Source organism: Xenopus laevis, chromosome 3L, assembly GCF_017654675.1.
Source record: "Xenopus laevis strain J_2021 chromosome 3L, Xenopus_laevis_v10.1, whole genome shotgun sequence".
Classification (NCBI taxonomy): Eukaryota; Metazoa; Chordata; class Amphibia; order Anura; family Pipidae; genus Xenopus; species Xenopus laevis.
Window position 1 is genome coordinate 92164757 of NC_054375.1, and position 23062 is coordinate 92187818.

Sequence of the window (23062 nt, forward strand, 5' to 3'; positions counted from 1 at the left end):
TCCATTTTACAAGTACTGAAAAGAAGGTATTTATTATAAGATATTATTTTATTCATTGGGCATCAAGAAGAGCTCAGGAAATACCTGCAACCTTAGTTTTGATGTTAAAAAACTTCTAATTTATTAGCTTGGTTGAAGAGAGGCAAAATGGTCTAACCTATGGACAATAATCGCTCATATGAATTCAAAGTATGGAACCCCAGGTATAGTGGTCATTCATTCAGAAGGCAATGAACTGGGTAATGTATCGCTTGAACTGATTAAGGAGTTCAAATCAGATCTGGCCAAATACACTTTAATTCTCCTAAATTATATCCAGATTGATCTGTCAACAAGAAATCAAGCCTTTAGTGAGGGCAAGAAGGAAACCTGGATATTTCGATATATAGACACTTTGGAATTAGAATCTGGAGGAAAAGACCTGTATGCACCTGACGGGTTATCTATCAGGGATTGGCCTATATATTTTCAAAGTTGGATTGGAAAAATTAAATTGAAATGTCAATGCTTAAGATGGGGAGGGCCAAAGACAAATAACCATTTTGTCTGTGGTGTGGAGGAAGTTTTTGTAATACAAGTGTTGATATACTGTATATATATATATATATATATAATTTGTTAAAATTTTTTGAAAGTTTTTTTAAATTGTCTTAAGGCAGCCTGAAAACAAGGGAAACAGACTGGCTGGGCAAAACATATAAAAAATTTTATGTGGTGGTTTATCTGTTTAATGGATACGGATTAAAAGTTTAATGGATACCGATTGGTTAATAAATCAGGCTGCAGCATTTTCCTCCAATAAACTGAGTGTGTATTTATTTGGGCATTCTGTACTGCTTGCTATCCCATGTTGGGATGCTGGAATTTACTTGTATAGTGAAACTAATTCTGGATCTGGTGCATCCTGCAATAAGAGGGTTATTATAGAAGTAAACCATAAATGAAAGTATAAACTTATCCTTCAAAAAAGGCCCACCCAATGGAAGTTCTTCAAATTCCTTTTTTATTGTCTGCATGGAGGCTCTCAGTCTTAGAAGGCACTGATCATAGGCTTTAATAAGGCAAATGAATCAATAGAGCATGAGAAGAGAATGAAGGCGCTAGGGGTGGGAAACGTAGTGTGCAAAATAAATATAGTCCAGCAGCATTGCTTGGCATTATTCCATACCTGTCTCATGCTCTACGATTGATTGTTAATAAGGCCTCATAATGACAGAGATTACATTTAGGGGCCGATTCACTAAGCTCGAGTGAAGGATTCGAATGAAAAATACTTCGAATTTCGAAGTATTTTTTGGGTACTTCGACCATCGAATGGGCTACTTCGACCTTCGACTACGACCTTCGACTTCGATTCGAACGAAAAATCGTTCGACTATTCGACCATTCGATAGTCGAAGTACTTTCCCTTTAAAAAAAACTTCGACCCCCTACTTCGGCAGATAAAACCTACCGAAGTCAATGTTAGCCTATGGGGAAGGTCCCCATAGGCTTGCTAAACTTTTTTTGATCGAAGGATTTTCCTTCGATCGTTGGATTAAAATCCTTCGATCGAACGAAAAATCCTTCGATCGATCGAACGAACGTTTAGCGCTAAATCCTTCGACTTCGATATTCGAAGTCGAAGGATTTCAATTCGAGGGTCGAATTTCGAAGTATTTTTTACTTCGAAATTCGACCCTTAGTGAATCTGCCCCTTAAAGTAACATTTCAAAGAAAAGACATTGTGAACCTGAATAATTCAGCATATTCTAGTCTAAAATCAATGACAATCCAATCCTTGAAAATATCTTTTGTCAGTTTAAGGAGTAATTCAGACAGGTTGTAGACATGCTCTGATTGAATGCAGGAATTATTTGCTTCCAAGTAGGGATGGGCGAATTTAACCAGTTTCGTCACAAATTCGCCAAAATGCATCAAAGTCTAAGAGCGATGCAATTTTTTTACGCGCAGCAATTTTATTTTTCTCACATTGAAGTCTAGTGGCGTCATTTCCACGTGGCAAAACATGGTAAAGAAATTATCTCATCCCTACTTCCAAGTAAGCAACATTCCCTACTATGACTAGATTTCTTTTATTTGTACTTATCTTATATGGTAAACCATATCTGGTATATAAGATTTTTTATAGATTCATGTTTTTTTCATTGCTTTATTTGATTTACTTTGTGACAAGTGTGTTTGCTCTATTTTGTGCATAATTGATTTCATGCTAGCATTCTGATTGATCGACTATATTTCAAACAAAGATATACAGGTAAAATGGTTAGGAAATACAATGATTTACAGTTACAAGGTGATACACATTTTATAGTTGAGCTAAAGCTTAACAAAAGCACAGAATACAATTAGTCTGTGGCCACTAAAGCAAATTAAGTACTGTCTTGCATAAAAAAGGTATTATCTCAAGGGATGAAAACATAATTTTTCCTCTTTATAGGTACCTGGTAAGGCCTCACCTTGAGTATGCAGTTCAGTTTTGGGCTCCAGTCCTTAAGAAGGATATAAATGAGCTGGAGAGAGTGCAGAGGCATGCAACTAAACTGGTTAAAGGGATGGAAAATTTAAATTATAAGGGTAGACAGTCAAGGTTGAGGTTTTCTATGTAAAAAAGATGCTTGCGAGGGAGCATAATAACTATTATTATTATATATATTTTTTAGGGGGTATTCACTATTAAATACATGAAAAAATAGTAAGAAAAAATAGTAAGAAAAATTATGAGCAAAAAAGAAAGATAATAAACAGTATTTGTGAAATTATAAATTAGATGCTGAAATTGTGACTACTTATAAATGTAAATATGACTGATACAAATAAAGTACTTGTGGTTGTTCCAGGTTGTGAAAGCTGCTGCCTGGCTGTTGTCACACCCACCCACTGAGGCAATTAGTGAGGACTCCTGATGCAGCTTTTGAAACTTAATTCTATGGCTCATATATCAATTCCCTATTGGACCACAGAAGAAGAAAGTAAAGGGAGGTTTCATACACTACTGATGTCATGATTATTATTATGATTGTGAAACATGTCCTTATGTTATGTTATTAAATGTGGAAGCCAGTAATTATTGACCATTACAGATCAAAATATATTAGTCGGTAACATGAACCATATGAATTATAACATAATAAACGTGTCCAAATCCAGGATTTAACACATTTGTTTAAATGTCTCTTATACAATATTCAGTGCAGATGGTAACATTTCACATTGCAGTTAGACTTTGGATGATATGTTTCTTTGTAACACTTTGTAGCTGTTGCAATTAATCATGGTTCTATACTTACAGTATGTGTTAAACAGAGGTAAGACTGTGGCATGCTAAACTGGTTTGGCAGTCTACTACTTTGTGTAAAGTGGTTTTTATGCCCCCATGGCTATTTCAGGTGCCCTAATGAAACAAACATTATGTTCTGCACATTATTATGAACTGCTGCTCTATTTTTCATATACATGTACAGGTCAGCTTTGCCAGAGGTTACACCCATTCTAAGATAACACCATGTGGGGAGGAAACAGGATGGGAGGCAAATGGGGCCCCAAGCTTCACGGGGGTTTAGTTCTCCATTAAGTTACAAATCACCCAGTTTTTATAATGGATCCTCAGCAAGTTCTTAGTTATTGCAACACCTAAGCTTACCAGAGAACACAACACAACAGCCCACAGAAGTCTGTGCTTACAAAGTCCCCCACAAAGTCTGGGAAATGACAAATTAATTGCATTCACCAATCAGCATATCTAATGGACCCTTTGTTTTTGTTAAGACTTTTGACATTTCATAACTGTCCTTGGTACTATAAAGTTATTCACCTTGACCCATCATTAGTAGAAATGTGGGCCTTCCCTTGCAGGGAGCTGGGCTGACTAAACAGCAATACCCTTATTCAACCTTACAGGCAGCTTAGGGTGTTAAACTGGTGAGGACATTTCCTCTGGAGTCAAAGAATTGGGACATGATCATCAGCCTTTGAACGTTAGTAGAAACATGGAATATATATGATTGGTATCCAGGGAACCCTCTTGGAAAGTTTTCACTATGCTTAGGCCTTCTGTACTGCCTTTACCACTAAACATAGAGAAGATGCTACAGTATATTTTTCAACCCTAAATTGGGCTTACATCCCCATAAGGTAATCAAAGATAATAGCAGATGTATCAGAATTATTTACATAGAAAGAATCACCAATAATTAATATGGTAGATTTTCTGTTGTGTACCCTATCCTAGACTGAACAGACCCAAGAATGCAGAAGGAGTTATTTGTTAATAACCTAGACCAAGACATGGCAGTGAATATCTTCTGGGTCACACACAAAGTATTCAATCAAGAGGTATAAATTAGGCTGGAGATACTACAGAAATTGATAAATTTAGAAACTAAAGCTATACTGTAACTGATAAAAGTTTTTATTCAGAAACTAACAAACCTCTTATATAAAAATGATAAAAAAAACAAAACAAAAATATTCTTTGCATGCAAATTGAGACAATACAATACTCACTGAAAAACACAAAAGGGAAGCTATCTAATATACTACAACTGTTTCAATCATCATACTCTGCCTCCAAGATTAGGAAATCTACATGACCAGTTACTATCAACTTGCAAAAGTGAGAGAAAATGTAAATGCCCCCAATTAAAGATAAAGAAAAATAATCCTCATCTCCTGGGCCGGCTGGATTCACCCTCTATTGTACATACATGATTATCTGCTAATATTTATTCGCAAATCGGTTCTTTTTGCAAATTTGCAAAAAGTGGTAGCTGCAGCCTTATGACTACATTTGAACAACTGAAGTGGCAGATGTTTAAACATTTCAAACAGGCTGTTTAACACTACACAATAACTAATCCCTTAAAAGACATGTAAACAACCCCCACAAAAATGTAATCAGTGAATAGTCTCTTTGAAATATTTAGATACCTGCCACTCTGGTTGTTAAAAGGTTAACAGAGAGGCTGCATAATCCAATTAATCACTAAGAATTCCTTCTCCTCCTCTAACCCACTCTGCCCCCTCCCTCAGAAATTTACTTTGGTTGTTGGCTAATGAGTATGCTCAGTTCTTCTCAGCTTAATTTTAACAGCCAATGAAGGAATAGCATTACTGGTTCCCATAGAAACTCTAGCTGTCTGATCCTATTTTTTCTCCTAACCACCTCTCTTGAGCTCAGCTTAACCATTACAGTGCTCAACCCAAGCAGAACCTTTTATCAAAGTATGTTGTGCCTGTGTAAACCTGCATTCTGCATTGCATGAACTTTACAGCATATATGCCTGTTTGCAGATGTCGGTGTTACTAATGATGTGTCAGAGGGAAAATGGCCGACGGGTGAAAGCTGTTTTTTGTTTGAGGAAAATGTGATGGCGCTGGCAAATGGAGGGGATATAAACAGTACAAATGATTTGGCTTGGGTGTGAAAGATATGCCCAACTTATATACATGGTAGGAAAATGTGGGCTTTACATGTCTTTAACTAGTCCACCATGTCTCTTTCAGGTCCTGTCACACTTTGAGGGTGGGTCTCCCGACATTGACTCCCATCTCAAGTTAAAGGTTCTAGGAAAGATTAAATATTTACTATTCTATACTGGCAAGCTCCTTAAATCTATAGTGATTTGTGCAGGATATACCATTTAACACAGAAGGGGTAATTTATCAAGTGCAGGAACTGTGGATCCATAGGGAATTTGGTGAGACTGTATAGAGATTTTGGGACACAGTATTCCAATTGATCAGTCTCACTGAAAAACAGTTACCCTGCCTAATAACTACACTTTTGATTACCCAAACAGACTAGTGGACCGAGTATTATCTGCTGCCAAGATACAAATAAAAACAAGATGGTTATCTCTACTCTTAATACTGCTGACATGGCAATAATATATATGGTGAGCTCAATGACTTAATTGGCAGCTTTACTGCCAGCCTAGTACATTATGAAGAAATTAGCTTTCCTGAAAAGACTACTGGAAACAGACAAACCCTCTAATACACAGGATGAAATCAGTTATCATTTGTGGAACATCTTTCCATTCTCAGTTTTGTTGAAATAATGTGAAGACTTATCAGAAAATTAAACTCGTTCACTGGTAAACATTATTTTGTTATCACAAAATTAGTATTCTCTGTCTGCAGATAATTCCATAATATGTATTAGAAATGTGAACCAAGATACACAATTGTAATGTTAAATGATGCATTCTTGTTAAATAATTTTTTTTCATTAATCAGTTCTAACAAAGCAGTTTCATGCTTATATGTGTAAGAATTTAAGGTAAAGTGATAGTAACTGCACCAGGTACATTCTCACATCATCTTTTTTACAGACTTGTACAGTTTCCTATTTTATAGCATTCCATTTACCCTGTTTCTTTCACAAAAAGTTTTGTGTCACTTTTTGCCTCAGGTGAGTGATCTGCAAAGCTTTAAGTTTATTTGCTATAACATATATGGTTCTGGCATTCCTCCAGATTGCAGAGCTATTTTTGCCCAGAAGGGATATCATTTTTTTCCTCCCACATTCTTTGTTGTAAGTGTGAGCTAGTGGTCCAGAGAGGGGAATGTTACATCCTAACTCCAGGCAGGGTTGTGTGAACACATGTAAGGAAAGAGAATTCAGCTCCTCCTCTCATCTTATAACTTTCCACACTTAGCCTTTCAATATCACTGCAGCTACAGGCTCAAGAACACCTCGTGCCTGCTGGATTTACAATCACCATTAGTTTGGGAGTTTACGTCTTCTTCTTAAAGACCACTGCAGCATATGTGACAAATACAGAAGAGTCAAAATATCACTGGAATATAAACACTTACAACAGCATGTCATATGTAGGTAAGGTGTTTATAGCCAACACTAGCAAATGTTGACTGGCAGTTTCTGTTCTGTACCCTGTATATGATTTATAGCTCTCAAACCTTAAAAGAATTTTAAATGTATTTTTATGTAAAAACGAATGCATTCTGTTCATGGTTTCTCAAAAACTTTGCTAGCATAAGTTTTTTTTTTAAAGAGTAACTATCCTGAAAATAAAAATGTTTATTAGCTTCATCATACTGAAATAAGGAACATTTTAAATATAATCAATTAGAAATTCGGTATAATTTCTGAAATAATCAACTTTATCTTCGCTATCCCTCTCTCAGCATCTGTTTCTCTTCATTCTGTCTTTATGCAGGAGTTGGGTGTCAGATTTTCATTGACAGATCCAATATATTTTTCAGGGGGCTCTCTTTCCTAGCAGATGTATCACAGCTAACTCAAATAAATGACTCCAGCACAAACAAAATGTAACAGAATAACTGATTTTGCTTGTAGGGAACACGATTTCTAGTGATTTTAAAAGAGTGAGCTTAACACATCTTCCAGGCAAAATGAGCCCTCCAAAGGCTGTATTAGACTTAACTGTCATTAAAAATCAGACTCCCAACTCCTCTTCTAAGACAGAATGAAGAGAAACAGATGCTGATAGGAGGAGAGTAGAGAATAACTTTATTATTTCTGAAACAGGTCAGAATTTTTAATTGATTATATTTAAAAAAAAAATATTTTTAGTATGATGAAGCTTATATTTTTCATTTTAATAATAATTTTCATTTTCAATAGTTTTCATTTTCGCACGCCTATAAAAATAGAAGCTGGAAGCAGGAAGTCGGCAATGTAAGGAAGCGGACGGGGAGAGCAGGCATAAAAGCTCAAACTGAACCTACCCACAACCCGCAAAGGAAGTACTGAGCAGGGCCGGAACTAGGGGTAGGCAGAAGAGGCAGCTGCCTAGGGCGCAATAATAGGGGGGTGCTGGGCAGCTACCTTTAAAATTGTCTTCTGCCTACCCCTAGTACGCAACTCTCAGTTACTCCCCTTCCTTCCCAGACCAGTGGGTTCTGCAGGTGTCGGACCAGCCCGTACATCACTACCTTGTGTCATTGCTTTTAAGGACATTTGATCTCTCAGTTTTACTAAAAAATAAGTAAATTAGTTCCATCATATATTTCTCAATGCTTTTAAAGGAGAAGGAAAGGTTAAAACTAAGTAAGCTTTATCAGAAAGGTCCATCTAAATATACCAGTAAACCCCCAAAATAATGTTACTCTGAGTCCCCTGTCAAAAGAAATACTGCATTTCTTTCCTTCTATTGTGTACTCATGGGCTTCTGTATCAGACTTCCTGCCTTCAGCTTAAACCTAATTGCCCTGGGCAAGAGCATGCTCAGTTTGCTCCTCTTCCCCACCTCCCTCCCTTCTCTACTGTAATCTGAGCCCAGAGCAGGGAGAGACTCAGGCAGGAAATGATGTCACACCATGTTAATACTGCAGCTCCTATCCTAAACAAACAGAGTTTCTAGAGCTTTTTACTCAGGTATGGTAAAACATTCTACAGAATAAATATAGCATTCTAGCTTGCACTATTGCAGCTAATCTATTGGCAATAAAATGCCCCCGTAGCTTTCCTTCTCCTTTAAGTAAATCTTCATCTACAAATCCTTGTACCAAAACATGTTGCATTTTAAGTATGTAACAAAGATGTAAGGTGCATAATTATAAACATGTTAAAATATAAGTTTAAAATTTAGCGTAAAACTAATCAAAAAGTTATAAAGCTGTGGTATTTACTCATCATACTGCTTGTAAAAGCTCTGGCTGCTCTTTATAAAAAGTGCAGATTTATGCTCACATTTACACCTAATGTTTACAGTTTGATAGATTTGGCAAAGTCCATTGAAATGTATGAAAACAAAGCAATCAAGCAAACATTCATTTAAACCAATACTGTTGTAAAATTGAATGAAAAATTATATATATTATAAAATATTACTAGCTACAGCAATTTATGTGCAATTTGCTCAACATGTGCTTTTTATGTAATGTTTTACTTGCAGATTTGCAGCCATTTTAATATTCTTGAATAAACTGCATTTTACAGGGCAATGGGCTATGGGAATGTCATCACATGCAAATGTATTTTCTGCTGCTTTTTACACAGCTGTATAAATACACCCCCTAGTGGGCTTTATTTATTAGCTGTTAGCAAATACTTGATAGTAATATTACTTTGCCAAATAATCAGGACTATTAAAGGAGGTAAGCAAGTTCTTCATCCAGTTATATGGTTGGTATGAGGACTTGTGTCTTTACCCAACTTGTGTCTTTGTGATGATCTGGGATTTTAGCTGGTTAATCTGTATTTTTTTTATCTGTAATACCATGATTTTATTTACTATTTTTAGTTTACTCATATCTATTATTCTTTAAAAATCTTGTAGCATGTGCAAACAGTTTTGTAGTAATTGAGAGGTATAGTTATACACAAATGTTAAATGTTTACACCTCTCTTACTTATAAAGCTCTGTGGTATTCCTTATACATTGTGGCATAGTTATCAAAAATCTTGATGAAAAACTTGAATAGAAATCCCTACTTATCATTGATAAATAGCACCTGGCACAAAATTGCAGGAAAAATCAAGATCTACAACTTGCTTGTGTCACGGCCGGCACCCAATACCAGAACAGGTGCCAAGTACCCTGGTCTCGGCTCGGCTTCACCAGTAGTGTGACCACGTTGGGCTTCGGGAGGAGCCCTCAGCTTACTTGGGTGAAACCTGGACTTAACGAGGGGTACAAGGCGAGATGTTCTGGCTAGCAGAGGGGCACGGCAGGTAGATAGTCTTTTGGGCCGAAGGTCACGGTACAAATGGAGCAGGCAAGAGAATCGTCAGACAGGCTGGGTCGAGGCAGGCAGATATCAAGAATTGTCAGGCAGGCAAGGGTCAAAACCGGGTAATCAAACAGATGGGGTCAGGCAGAAAGAGCAGTCGAGATGCAGGCAAAAGTCAGGATTCGGATATCAGAATTGTCAGGAACAGGCAGGGATCAAAACCAGATTAACAGACTGAAGTTACACAGGAACAGATAGCACAAGGCTTCAGGAACCACAGAAACAAGTTTCTATCACAGGCACTGGCTGGGAGACAGAATGGGCCTTATATAGGTTCAAATTTCGCGCCAAACGGGCGTCAAAAACGTGCTGGCGCAAATGCGCCAGCGTGCCTGCGCCTTTAAGAGGCGCGCCGCGCGCCCTAGAATCAAAGATGGCGCCAGCGCCGGCTCATGGACCATGCGGCGGGCGTCCCCGCCGACAGCGCAGCAGCCGACCCCGCCGCACAGGTATTGTTACAGCTTGAATGCTGAAGATACACCTATTGATTCTATGGCATCTCAACAAGTTTTTGGGTGGAAAGCTTTTTATTTTACTTGATCAAACAGTTTCATGATCTTCATGGCAAACTTGCACTATCCCTCTCTGGCACAGGGGGCATTTTGTCTGTCAATGTCATACAGCAAAAAATAGGGCCAGGCAGAACTGCCTTGCCTGCCAGTCACTATGTCACATGCTGTAGACACACCCACTATGTGCCATTCCCCTTAGATTTAGCACTCCTTTTATCTACCTTTGCCATAGGGTTTATTTCAAGTTAGCCAGTCAACACCACACAGTCACAACATTAAACTGCCATAATAAGCTGCCATAAATAAAACTGAAGACAACAAATTGAAGAATATTTATCAAAGGGTAAAGGGGCAGTCAACACATAATTATCAATACTCCAAAACTGAGTCTGATTGTACAGTTTATTCTAGAATAGTACTCAATTGAATACTTACAAAATACTTGAAAAATATAAAATACGTGTAAAAGCAGTTACAATTGTGGGTTTCTTCTAAGAAAGAACCATGGGCATCTCCTGCTTATGATATATAATATGGGTGAAATTCTATGTCTTATATGTGTTCATCCAGCATCTTTTGATGGTCTTTTAGTCAGCCTAAAGGTGGCTATGTTTGGCAATACTATGCTTTTATTCAATTAAAACTTGCCACAAAGCTAGAAATCTAAAAATAAGCACCTGCTTTGGGGACACTGGAAGCAACATCCAAGGGTTTGGCAAGCAACATGTTGCTCAAGAGGTACTGGTTGGGGATCACTGATCTAGATGTTCAGAACAATTTGTTGCAAGTATATTGAGCAAGGGGGTAGGTGTCCTCTTTAATGCCACTTGACTTGACCATATGTACTGGAAAACCTGAAACAAAAAAGTTTTGTACTCAAATTGTTTTTATCTTTGATGAGTCTGCTCAGATTGTAATAAGAACGTGTTAATTATTTTAGTATTCAGCCAAACCTTTTCTGAAATCCAAAAATCAGATATTTTTGGGGGAGTGTCTAATTTGATAAATTCATTCAAAATTACAAAAAATGAAATAATGAATTTAGAAATCCTCCAGGAAAACAGAATGATTCTCAATCTGACTTTTTATGAATCTTCCCCTAAGACTTGTAAGTTGTAACTCAATCAATTTGAAACTGGCCAAGAAGGTTAACTGTAGAATATAGTGCAAAATTTGTCCAAAAATTTCCATTAAACAAGAGAGATTATTCTTTTCTTTACATACTGACATTTGACTCTTCTTTTGAAACTCCATTATACATAATAGCTTTGAGGTGGGTTAATTAAAGGTACCACAGGGCTGAAACAGTTGTAACAACTGTTACAGACATGAGAGGCATACTTTGTTGGTCTCAGATATCAGTAAGGTAATTATCCATTTGGCATTTATGTAAATGCATGACCTCAGTTGTTTGAAATATTCTTGTATAAACGCTTGAATATGTATATGTGTGTGTGTGTATATATATATATATATATATATATATATATATATATATATATATATATATATATATATATATATATATATATTTATTTATTTATTTTTTGTATTGATATTTTTGTATTGATATTTTTAATCACACCAACCAATGTTCTCTAAAGGTGCAATTTGAACTAATATTTATTCTTTTAAAGGCTCCTTTCTTATCAACAATCAAGTGACATTTTTGCGAACCACACACATTTCATATTTTTACTTATAGAGGTTCTCCATAGTTCCTTGTCTAATGCATACTAATATGGCGCTGATAAATCCTCATGTGTGTATCACTTTAATGTCTACACATATTTATAAATTTACCTATAGAGGTGTACTTAGAGAGGTGTACAAAAATGGCCTCCTAAATACTTACACCTGTTTACAAATTTACCTACAAAAATTTACCAAAATGGCCTCTATCTGAAAGAGGCTTGGCTCTAACTTAAAAAGAGGCTTGGCTCAAAATACTCTTCCTAAAGAGATGCACCTGAGATAATTGAGCATAAGGGTTGGTTTGATGTGGGATATTCAGAGATTGGTTAATGTTTTTATTGTTGGAGTGTTGTGATTGGTGCACTTTTGTTTAAATATTTGTTTGAGCCTCACTTACTCAGCCTATGATTAAGTGTTTGTAACACAAAACGCTTAAGGAGGAGGACACAATAAATCTTTTCTACTTGATTTCTACAATTTGTTGGAAGATTGCCTTTATTTGAGTGCCTGCCACCAGATTTATTTACGAAATATTCTTAAAGAAACATATCCAAAATGAATATCCAGTTACAAAATGGGTAAAGCAGAGTTATTTTGTAACATATGTTAGAACAAGTGAAAAACAAGTTTTTTTGTGGGTCTGGGCAATATAATATAGTTATAGATAAGTATGGAGGATAAAGAGTAAAACAGGCCAAATGTTATTATAGTGTGATGATTTCATGAGATAATACATTTTAAGGACCAAATTTAAATAATTCTGATCTCATACAAAGTCTTCTGTGGGCTGATTGGGCAGGCTCGGGAACATATAAATCTGAATTACTAATTAGCCGCAAAATGTGAATTTTATAGGAATATTATTGGCCATCATCTTTTTTTTTTTTTTAAATAAGATGTTAACCTTAAAAATAATAAACTTAAAGTGAAGTTGATACTTCCTTGGTTAATTTAGATCAGGGGTCCCCAACTTTTTTTACCCGTGAGCCACATTCAAATGTAAAAAGAGTTGGTGAGAAACAGAAGCATGAAAAAGTCCCTTGGCTGCCAAATAAGGGCTGAGATTGGCTACATGGTAGCCTCTATGTGGACTGGCAGCCTACAGGAGGCTCTGCTTGGCACTATACTTAGTTTCTATGCAATTAAAACTTACCTCCAAGCCTGGTATTCAAAAATAAGCCCCTGCTTTGAGGACACTGAGAGCAACATCCAAGGGGTTAGAGAGCAACATATTGCTCACGAGCTACTAGTTGGGGATCACTGACTTAGATGATACTTTCATTGCCTGACTAAGATGATAATCATTGAGTATAAAGAATATTACAAATAATATGCACATAAAGGAAAGTGTCAAGGCATAGGAGGATCTGGTTAGATTAATATAAAATGCCTATGCTGGATTGCTAATTAGTAATCCTGTTAGATTAATTCTTTTCAATATATCATTTTATAAACATCATTGGACATGCAGGTAAACTAGTTACTGAATGACCATAAAACATGTGTATGATGATTTGGAAATCAGACATGCACTGTCTTGGTGTTGCTGTAGGCTTTTGTAGTTACCCATATGTATAAGGTATATATATTTGTAGCCTAACTCTTTGTTTGACTTAAGATGCATTTTTAAATTTGTGGATAGTAAAAACAATTGTGGTAATTTAATATTGCCAGACACAAGCGCTATGTGTACTAATGAGCATCCATATTTTGTACCTTTGTGCTTGTTGTATCTTTTAAAGGCATAAAGAGCCTTTCTCTCCTGCTCATGAATATTGTGCTAGTAAGAGAAATACATGTGGATGCCATGAACTGACCCTACTTGCTAAATGCCATTTACTCTCACTAACAAAACTTTTCACTGGAATGAGACACAAAGATGCACTCTTGGCAGGCACAAATATGGGTTGCAAAATGTTTGTTGCCAAATAAATAGTTGAGTTTAACACAACATTCCATATTTTAGTAAGTGAGACCTAATATGCCATAAAGGATCAACATATTCTGCATCACTTTACAGAGATTATACATCATTCACAACAGTCCCTGCCCCAGTGGAGTGTACAATCTTAGGTCCTATTACATTCACACACACTATGGTGAATTTTATTAGGAGCCAATTAACCTGTTTGTATGTTTTTAGAAACTCTTTCCAGATAATACCCTGGCTGGAACAAACCCCATCACTGCAAGACATCAGTACTAACCATTGTCTTATGATGCAGTAAATGCACATATTTATAACTGTCCTGCAAAATATTCTTAAATGCATAACTTAAGTATTGGTTGGATATACTGAGGGATGCTATTAATCTTGCTGTACTGACTGAAGATTTTTTTTAAAGATAGTTTATTAACTCAGATTACATTTTTGTGCTCTGATGTTTGTTAGTTCTTAGATCACGCCACCTGTATATGCATCCCATATCTATACTTGGGGGGGGGGGGGGGGGTTCTGCAGAGAATTGTTTCCTTAAGCATATAACAGCAAATTATCCAACAGATGCAGTCATTTCTTTCTGTGGTAGTTTTATTGTTAAATTACATAATTTTTTACTTGAGACGTGTTTCACATATGGGGGATTCAAACAACCTCAAAATCTGGATTTAAGCTTGAACAAACAAATTCAGCAGTCCTTACTAGGGAGGAGCAGCAATGGCTCCAATTATGCAGGATGAATCTTGATCACCATATATAGTAATTCTGTCGTGAAAACTGTGTCTCCCACAATTTCCCACAAATGTCTGCTGGCTATTGTTTATAAAAAGGTGTAATTTTATGTGACCAAACTTATATCCATGGGTACAAACTAACCTTCAAGATTCCCGTCCCTACTGTAAAAAAAGTTGTTTTGGCCCACCCTACACCAACCTGCAATCCCCCTGCTCTCCCCCACACTTATACATCCTTACATGTTCTGCTCCCCCTATTGTTATGCCACTGCTAATTACACCATCATTTTCTACCAGCCCAAACCTGGCTTGACTTATGTATGCAACATACAGTATATACCCATATATATGCAATCATTTCAGATGGCTTGTAAAGTATTCATGCGTATTTTTCACTACCTGAATACGCAGCACTGTACATTAAAATAATACATTAATAGAACAGGGAAAATATTTTTGCATGGGTCCAAATATAATGGGACTGATGTAAACTACATGTAAGATGTGCCATCTGAGACAACATGCCTGTTGGAAGGGAACGCTGCATTTGCATCCGACAAGATAAAACTTGATGCTGTCTGAAAGAGTTTTTTACATTGACTGTTGGAAAATGAAGCTGCATGAACAAAACACACCATCACACGTTATCTGATCCAATATGCATTACAGCAGGGGCTATCAGATTTTACAGCATACCACACAAATTTTGTGCTGCTGAGTGCTGTTACATGACAAGATTTTGTGGGTCAGATAAAGTCTGACCCATAAAATATGATCAAAATCTCCCATGTAGTGTAGCCCTTAGCACTGTAACCCAAATTGTTAATGCCCATTGTAAATTGCAAGCAGGGATTAATAATTTGAAAAATACAAATCTGAAACTATCATAGCTTTTTTATGTATGCAGTATGTACCACTCAACAACTTAATAAGTCAATCTGTCCTATCAGTCTTATAGTCTAACAGGAGAAGAAACAATAAAGGTATGTAATAGTAGGCTTTAGTCAAAAAAATGACAGGCATCTATATTGTTACAATTCATTGAGATAGGACCAATGTTCCATTGCCCTATGTAAAAAGTTAACATAAAGGTTTGAGCTCCATCTTAAATAAATTGAAGCATCACTGACATAATGTAATTTTCTATGTAAAGATACAAGCCTTAGCATTGATTTGAAAAATTTTGTAATAATGATATTTTGTGTGAAACACACACAGACAAAATGCCGTGTTTGTGAAATACCTGCCACAACACACATTTTGCCTTTTTTCATTTTCTATAGATTTTTAGCTTCCAGGCAAATGCCTGTTTTTGAGTTTTAGAACTTTTTTTCTCTATTATTTACATGCTGAACATAGAGAAGAAAAACACATTTTCTGTTAAACTGTTTTCAACCCTTCTGTCTATACACTAAAAGGATGTCAGTCACTCAGCACATAGATGATGACAGATTGGCTTTCTTATGCAGTTGTTTTGCTTTTGTTGAAATATGTCTGTGTGTGAAACCAGGTGTGAATAAGCATTCCACATCAGTGAGAGCAGGATTTTAACATACAGTAGATGCCAGAATAGATGGCAGAAAATGGTAAAGACTTAAAATTCTTATAACCTCTGCAAAATCTATGGTACAGTTTTACAGTTTCATGCTCTAAAATGTTTCTATTATAATTTATATTGTGAAGTAGGAGTTTTATCACATTTCAAATTGTGCCATGTGAAAAAAAAAACACTTTTTCACATCCACACCAGACCATTTCAGGGAAGACTAGCAGTTACTTTTAAGTGTGAGCAGCAGGGCAGGTTTAAACGTGACACTAAGCTACACTAGGGCATTCACAAATGGAAATCATAAACTTATACAAAAATTTGCTGTTTTATGATTTTTCTGCTCTGAAACTAACCTTTTTAAAGGTTTCAAACAGAACAATTGGCAGACCAGTTAAATACATGGAAAACACACACCAACCAACAACAATAATAATAACAACCCACATATGAAGCATTAAAGGGGACCCGTCACCCGAAAAAAATTATTCCAAATCCTATTTTACCACATTAGTCAAGCAAAATTAACGTTAATTACACTATATACATTTTTTGAATCTTGTTTCCTTCAGTCTGGGAATTCAAATGATAGCAAGCAGGCAGCAGCCATTTTGTGGACACTGCTTTTAAGGAAAGCCTTGCATCATCTCAGAATCTTGTTTGTGCACCAGAATGGGGGACCCAATGTCCATCCCCATGCACTGGCTACACAATTAAATGGTAAAGAGAACAGGGGAATGTGGGGAGAGCAGTGACATCTAGGAAGTGCTGAATGGAAAGTGAAAGTAATTGTCTGCCCCGCCTCTATGCCCGTGGCATAGAGGAGGGGCAGACAATATTTGATTGACAGCTGAGATTTTTAAATGAGCTTACAACAGCTATGAATGCTTTAATAAAAAATAGAAATTGGATTTCATGTTTAATTTGAAAAGGACTTTTATTACACAGATTTTTGTGTCTGGGTGACAGGTCCACTTTAATAAAAAGTGGAGGCTTCTTCCATTCTGATCTAGAAAGTAGTCTGTATATTTTTTTTCCTAAGAACTTATTTGTGCATAAAGATATTGAATATAATTTACAAATGTAGGAAGTGCTTCACCTCTCTCTCTGTAACTGGCAATGCTTGCACTTGGCAATGCTTTTTGTGCCTGTGAGAGCTACATCCTGCACACATGGCTCTGAAGTAGCACTAGGTATGTATGTATGTATGTATGTATGTACTGTATGTATGTATTTATAACGGTATTTATATAGTGCAGTCTTAGTAGGTGGTTAACATATTGGCATAAATAGGAAGGCAAACGTGCACAAAGGTTTGGGCAAGACTGGACCATGTTCTAGTGCTCAAAAGAAGAATTCCAGAGGTGGAACAGCAAGATAGAAAGTTTTAATATTAGAGATGGTAGTGTATGTGAATGGTGTGAAGATACAGTGGTTCTAAAAGGAGCTAAGGAGATGACCTGGAAAAAAAGTGAAGGGCTTTGAATGTTGGCAGAAGGGGTTTGTATGCTAGCCTTAGCTTAACAGGCAGCCGTGAGAATGATTTTACCAAAGGACAGGTAAACAGGTTCCTTCTTAGGAGAGAGCAGGAGGATTCTAGCAGCTGAGTTTAAGATTTATTATAGAGCAAGGAGGTGGGAGTCAGAGAGACTGACTAGTAGAAGTCTAATTGGAGTCATATAAAGGCCGATATAAGTTGCCCACAGATTAAGTTTGCAGCTTTTTGCCCAGTGTATGGGGCCCTCCAACAGGCTTCTCCAATTGATATATGGTTTAAAGTCGGCCAGATGTCAATCGGCCTAGCTTAAAAATCCTTTAAAATCGGTGGGCATATCGGGTAGAGATCCCCTATTTTGGCGACCTTGCCAAACGAGCAGATCTCCATATGTATGGCCACCTTAGGGGTATGGATTAGTGTTTTAGCAGTTGCATAAGAAAGAAAGTCATATCTTCCCAATAAAGGAAAGGGCTGGTTCTGGCAGTGGCATTAACATGATTTGAGAAGTATAGGGACAGGCCCCAGGCATAAATCAATTGGGTTCATCAGTAGTAATAAGATTTGCTTTATTTGATAACACACTAAATGGAATCAATGTTGTATTCCTTCTTTGGTAACAGGTGCTAGTCAGTGTATTACCCAACCTGCCATGGGTTGGTAAGTCACATACAATCCAATGGGCTGCTGCACACTGATAAATGAATGAAATTCTTTAGTTGTGCAATTTATTGGCTCATCGTCGGACCTCACAGGGCCCTTTATCAAGCCTATAGTGACACACTCCACTCTGTGCTAAATAGTGTAAAGTGAGGGCAGGGATAGGGGCAGTGTAAGTGTTGGGAGGGAACAAACATTCTAATTGGTTACATTCTCATACAATATATTGCTGTGACATTCATGAAAAAATCAGTCCATCCATTTAAGTGTCCTTTGCATTAATATTCAGTGTACAAAAGTTAAATACTGTGTACTTATCCATACATAAAAAAAATGTGTAAAAATGCATAATGCAGTAAAAGTTAAAAAAATAAAAAATATAAAAAAAAATTGTCCATTTGTCCAAAAGATTCCATGCACAGAGTAATATACTTAGGAAATTTCTTTCTTTTAACTTGTGTCAATTAAATGATACATTTACAATGTAATGTCTAAAAGAACTAAAATTGAGACATTTGTATTTTGATTTGACCATTTTGTAGTGTATATTGCTACAAGACAATCCTTGATTTCTAATCACTGTGACAAGTAGAATTATAACCATTTAAATGCACACACATGAGCATACATACATACATCAGGAGCCACCAAATGTTTATTTTTGATTTGGTACTTAGAAATATGCAATTATGCTTCTGGCTTAAGCTAAAATGCAATTATATTTTATAACAGGTCAAGGCGCACTTTTTTTGTGTAAGCAAACCTGAAACAGATGTGTATGTGGGTTTCATTTCCTGACAGTTATTAGTTAATATAAAGCAATGTACGTCAATAAACATTATACAAGCCAGTATACAAATAATGTATGTTCCATTTTATAATCTCATACAGTCAAAGACTGTTAAAAGTTTAGTGTAATTAAAACATTCCCCACCTGCTTGCCAGATCATATTTTGTTGTTTCATGGAGCAGAATAGAAGACGTGTCTGCAATAAGGGCTAAACCCAGAGATGTGCACAATGTGCACTGGGGCAATATGCAAATTTCAAGCAGATACTGCCTAGATTAGAAATGAACCCAGGAACCCAAAACTACAAGGCTGAATTTTTAACTACTGCACCCTGTACATTACCTCACATTGACAATAAGGAGCAGATTTATCAAAGTGTGAGATTAGAACTAACCACAAAAAAACTCACTCACTTTCTACTCATTCCTATGGGATTTTTAGAATCATATTTATCAATGGATGTCATCATTTGATAAATATGCTTTTTTTTATCCCATAGGAATGACTAGAAAGTGAGTTTTTCTGTTGTGAGTTCTAATCTCACACTTAAATAAATCTGCTCCTAAATCATAGATTTATTAGACCTTACTTGTGCCAGTGCCCCTCAGTGTTCTCTTGTGAACTGTATGATGGACTTTGCCCTTAATGTAAATGGAGGGATTAAACTAAAAGTTGTTTACCAGTCCCCATTAAAGAAAGTAAACTCAGTTTGAGATGTACTATTACTGGTCAGCTTAGTTTTTGTATTTGCTTATGAATCAAATAATTGTAGTAAAAATGTATTCAGGCTATATTTACAAACTACAACCAACACTGAAAGATGCACTGAAAAACACACGCAGAATTTGAAATGTAAGTCACAGGATTGCCCTAAAATGCTCTTTTTTTAAATTACAAAGACATTAGAGACCTCAGTTTATTCTGATTTAGGACACGTTTGTCTTATGCCAACTATTTTTCTATATTTTCATATGTGAAGTTTAGTTGTTTTTTTTTAATGCTCATTAATGTTTGCCTGTCTGTCACTTTATGTTAAGTACAAATGGACAACCATTTATAGAGTTAATAAGACACTGCTTATTCAGTTATTTAAGCCTTCTATTGATGTCAATGTATTTTTGTTTATACACAGGATAAGCCTTAACTGTCTCCAGTGTATAAAAAGTTTCCATGAGACTAGGGGAGAGATGGCATCAAAATACAAAATGCATAGTTACAAAATGTAACCAATTTCTGAGTTTTAAATATTTAATTTTTTTTCTGATAAGGGTACAGGTACATTTGATTTCTGCATTCTAGGCTTTGATTACTTTTCTGCTAATTGTATTTGTTTCTTTTTGTAGGTTTTGGAAACTAAGGACAGAAGAGTTTGATACTGGTGACGTTATTGTAAGAGATGAATTTATTATCATGGTTGTGGAGTTTCACTGTAACAGCACTTTTAGCAGAATGGACAGTGCGTGGTCAACCAGAAGGTATTCACCTTAAAGAGTTCAAATCCAGCTTTGCTTCTTCAGCCCAGTGGCTTCACATGGAGAATCACATTCACTTCACATAAGCGTCAACAGTCCCAATTCACACCCTCACTGGTGTACACGTTAACTCACGTTTAAATTTGCCCTCACTGACTGTCAACAGACACAAATCCCCAAATCCTCTCTGGGACACACTTGAGATACTCTTGTCTCCTGGGAGGGGTTTCTCTTTTCTCCACTTAAGGAAGTTTCTTCCGTGGCCCCTCACCCTCCTCCACTTCTCTGGGGGGAAGCTCTCTGAGGTGTTGCTCCACACTATAGCTTAATTAGCTAATTACTTAGCTATCTACCTAGCTTCAGGCAGCTGCAAACCCTTACTGGAACAAGGAATGAAAGCCCATTCATCTACTCCAGGGACCCATAATCCAGCTTTTACTAAACCGGTTCACAAAACTTACACTGCTTTACTAGCTGCAGCAACGCACTTTTCCCTGGAGTTTACATTTTACCAGCTCAATGCTGGTGAAATACACTTAATATCGTGCCTTTTTTGCACACATATCTTAAAATATATATATACATTTCAATACTAATGGGATTTGCCTTCCATAATAGCCATTTTATTTGGAATTAAAAACTTTAATGGCTACTGCTTATGATTTTTAAAACACCAGGCCTCCCATTGAGCCTGGTGTACCCTTCATCCCCATTTTGTTTTTTCAAGATCAGCTATTGATTTCATGTGCAGCTACAAAAATCTTATTGTCAATATTTTTATTATTACTGTAGATTTAACATTGTCCTATCGAGTAGGTGAAGACAGGAAAAAAATCAGCTGCAAGGATTGTGAGGGATACAGCAATGGCAGCATTTTCAAACAATATGCATCTGTCACTAGATAGGACAAGGTGCATTGCATTCATCTTACCAATAATATACCAACACTAATATCAAGGGGGTTATTTACTAAACCACAATTTTTAGAGATTTATTAGACCCTGCAGCTGCTTAAAGTCCGAATCCGAAAATCCGCCATTTCAAACCTTTCAAGGTCATGTAGAAGTTAATGGCAGATGTCCCTTTTACAATTTGAAGATATCATGATCTGCACTGGGTTTCATCCAATAATCCCCAAATTCAGGGTTTTCAGAAGACAACCCAAAAAAATCTAATGATTCGAGCATCAAATACGAAAAATATGTACAACAGAGTTTTCACTCGGTTTTATCAAGTCTTTTTCCAACCCAACTTGGTTTGAGTTATTTTATTGATAAGATAAAAGTTTGGATGGGAGTTTGGTCTAATAAAAAGACAAAATTCTAGAAATGCCTTAGTAAAATGATTTCCCATATTAAGAGATTACCAAATTGTGTTTCTTCTAGTGTCAAAATGGTTAAATAAATAATTCTACTCCAAACTACCAAACTATAAATCTGTGCTAGATGTATCCATCAAATGACTCAGAGCTTGTATCTTGCTGTATTTATTCTCTGGCATGGTATCGGATAGACAAACAAAACATTCTAAATATCAGTGACCATAATAGTTAAATATATCATTCTAATTAAAACTTTCTACTTTAGCTATTTCTATTATATTTCTCAAAATTTACTTAAAAGTTGCAATTTACAGCTTTTTCTATTTCACATGAACTTTGAGGTAAATAGATCTGTATTCTTAGGAGAGATTCTCAAGGATGACTCAAAACTGGCATTTTGCAGCATTGTATATTCATTATGTGCTGGGAAAGAAAGAAAACATGATTTATGCTTTATATATTTTCAAACGCCTATACCTAATCTAGGTCCCCTGGGAATTTGTGACCCACTTGCTGGCTAACAATTGTGTTCCTCATTTTTATTATCACTGTCCATTGTTGGTCAAAATTCTGCTACATTTTACAGTATCATGCAGACCCAGTTTAAGTCTTGACCCATAGGTTAAGAAGCCTTATAAGTGGCTTTTACTTTATTGGTGTATATATTTCTAGGCAAAGACTAATCTGATTGTGTCTTCTTCCAATAACATGTAATTGGTTTCTTGACATTATAATCAATAATCAGTTTCTAAGCATATGGTAATTTTTTTCCCTATAACTTCTTTTTGATATTACATTTAGCACTTAGCTTTATTCATAAAGCACCAACATATTCTGCAGCATTGTACAATAAAAGGTTGTATACATCAAAAATACAAATTACAAACAAATGCTCACTGATACAGGAGATAAAGATCATCCTGCTTCTTAGAATTCACAATCTAAAAAGAGAATGAGGCCCAAAGGCTGGGGACTGATAAGATCAGGAGTCAACAAAGTGTCAGACAGCACTGAGTATTGCACTTCTCAGGTGACAGTGGCATTATAGCATATAAGAAGGAATGCAAGGTTAGATAATGGTAAAATTCTCTAATGAAATGTGTTTTAAGAGATTGTTTAAAGGCATAGAATCAGTAAGTATGGTGAGGAGAGGCAGCATAGTAGATTGGATAGAC

The 23062-nt window shown here is 36.2% G+C and overlaps 2 protein-coding genes across 10 annotated transcripts in view; both read left to right on the plus strand.

Moving 5' to 3' along the window:
* The window catches only part of LOC121401240 (leucine-rich repeat neuronal protein 1-like), a 29461-nt gene extending 26270 nt beyond the window's left edge, over positions 1-3191 (plus strand). Inside the window, exon 8 of the mRNA XM_041585575.1 lies at positions 2841-3191. Coding sequence (XP_041441509.1) covers positions 2841-2906 — 66 coding nt within the window. The 3' untranslated portion in view covers positions 2907-3191. The remainder of the gene's footprint in view (positions 1-2840) is intronic.
* A 3400-nt stretch (positions 3192-6591) lies between these two features.
* Positions 6592-23062, plus strand: part of LOC108711240 (collagen alpha-1(VII) chain) — a 181287-nt gene continuing 164816 nt past the window's right edge. For 3 of the 9 annotated variants that reach the window (XM_018252788.2, XM_018252787.2, XM_018252789.2), the window contains exons 1-2: positions 6592-6841; positions 20438-20569. In XM_018252788.2, the coding sequence (XP_018108277.1) occupies positions 20491-20569 (79 nt within the window). In that variant the 5' untranslated portion in view covers positions 6592-6841; positions 20438-20490. Of the gene's footprint in view, positions 6842-9864; positions 10173-20437; positions 20570-23062 lie in introns of those variants that run through there. The other 6 variants (XM_041586592.1, XM_018252784.2, XM_018252783.2 and 3 more) reach the window with 6 other exon arrangements.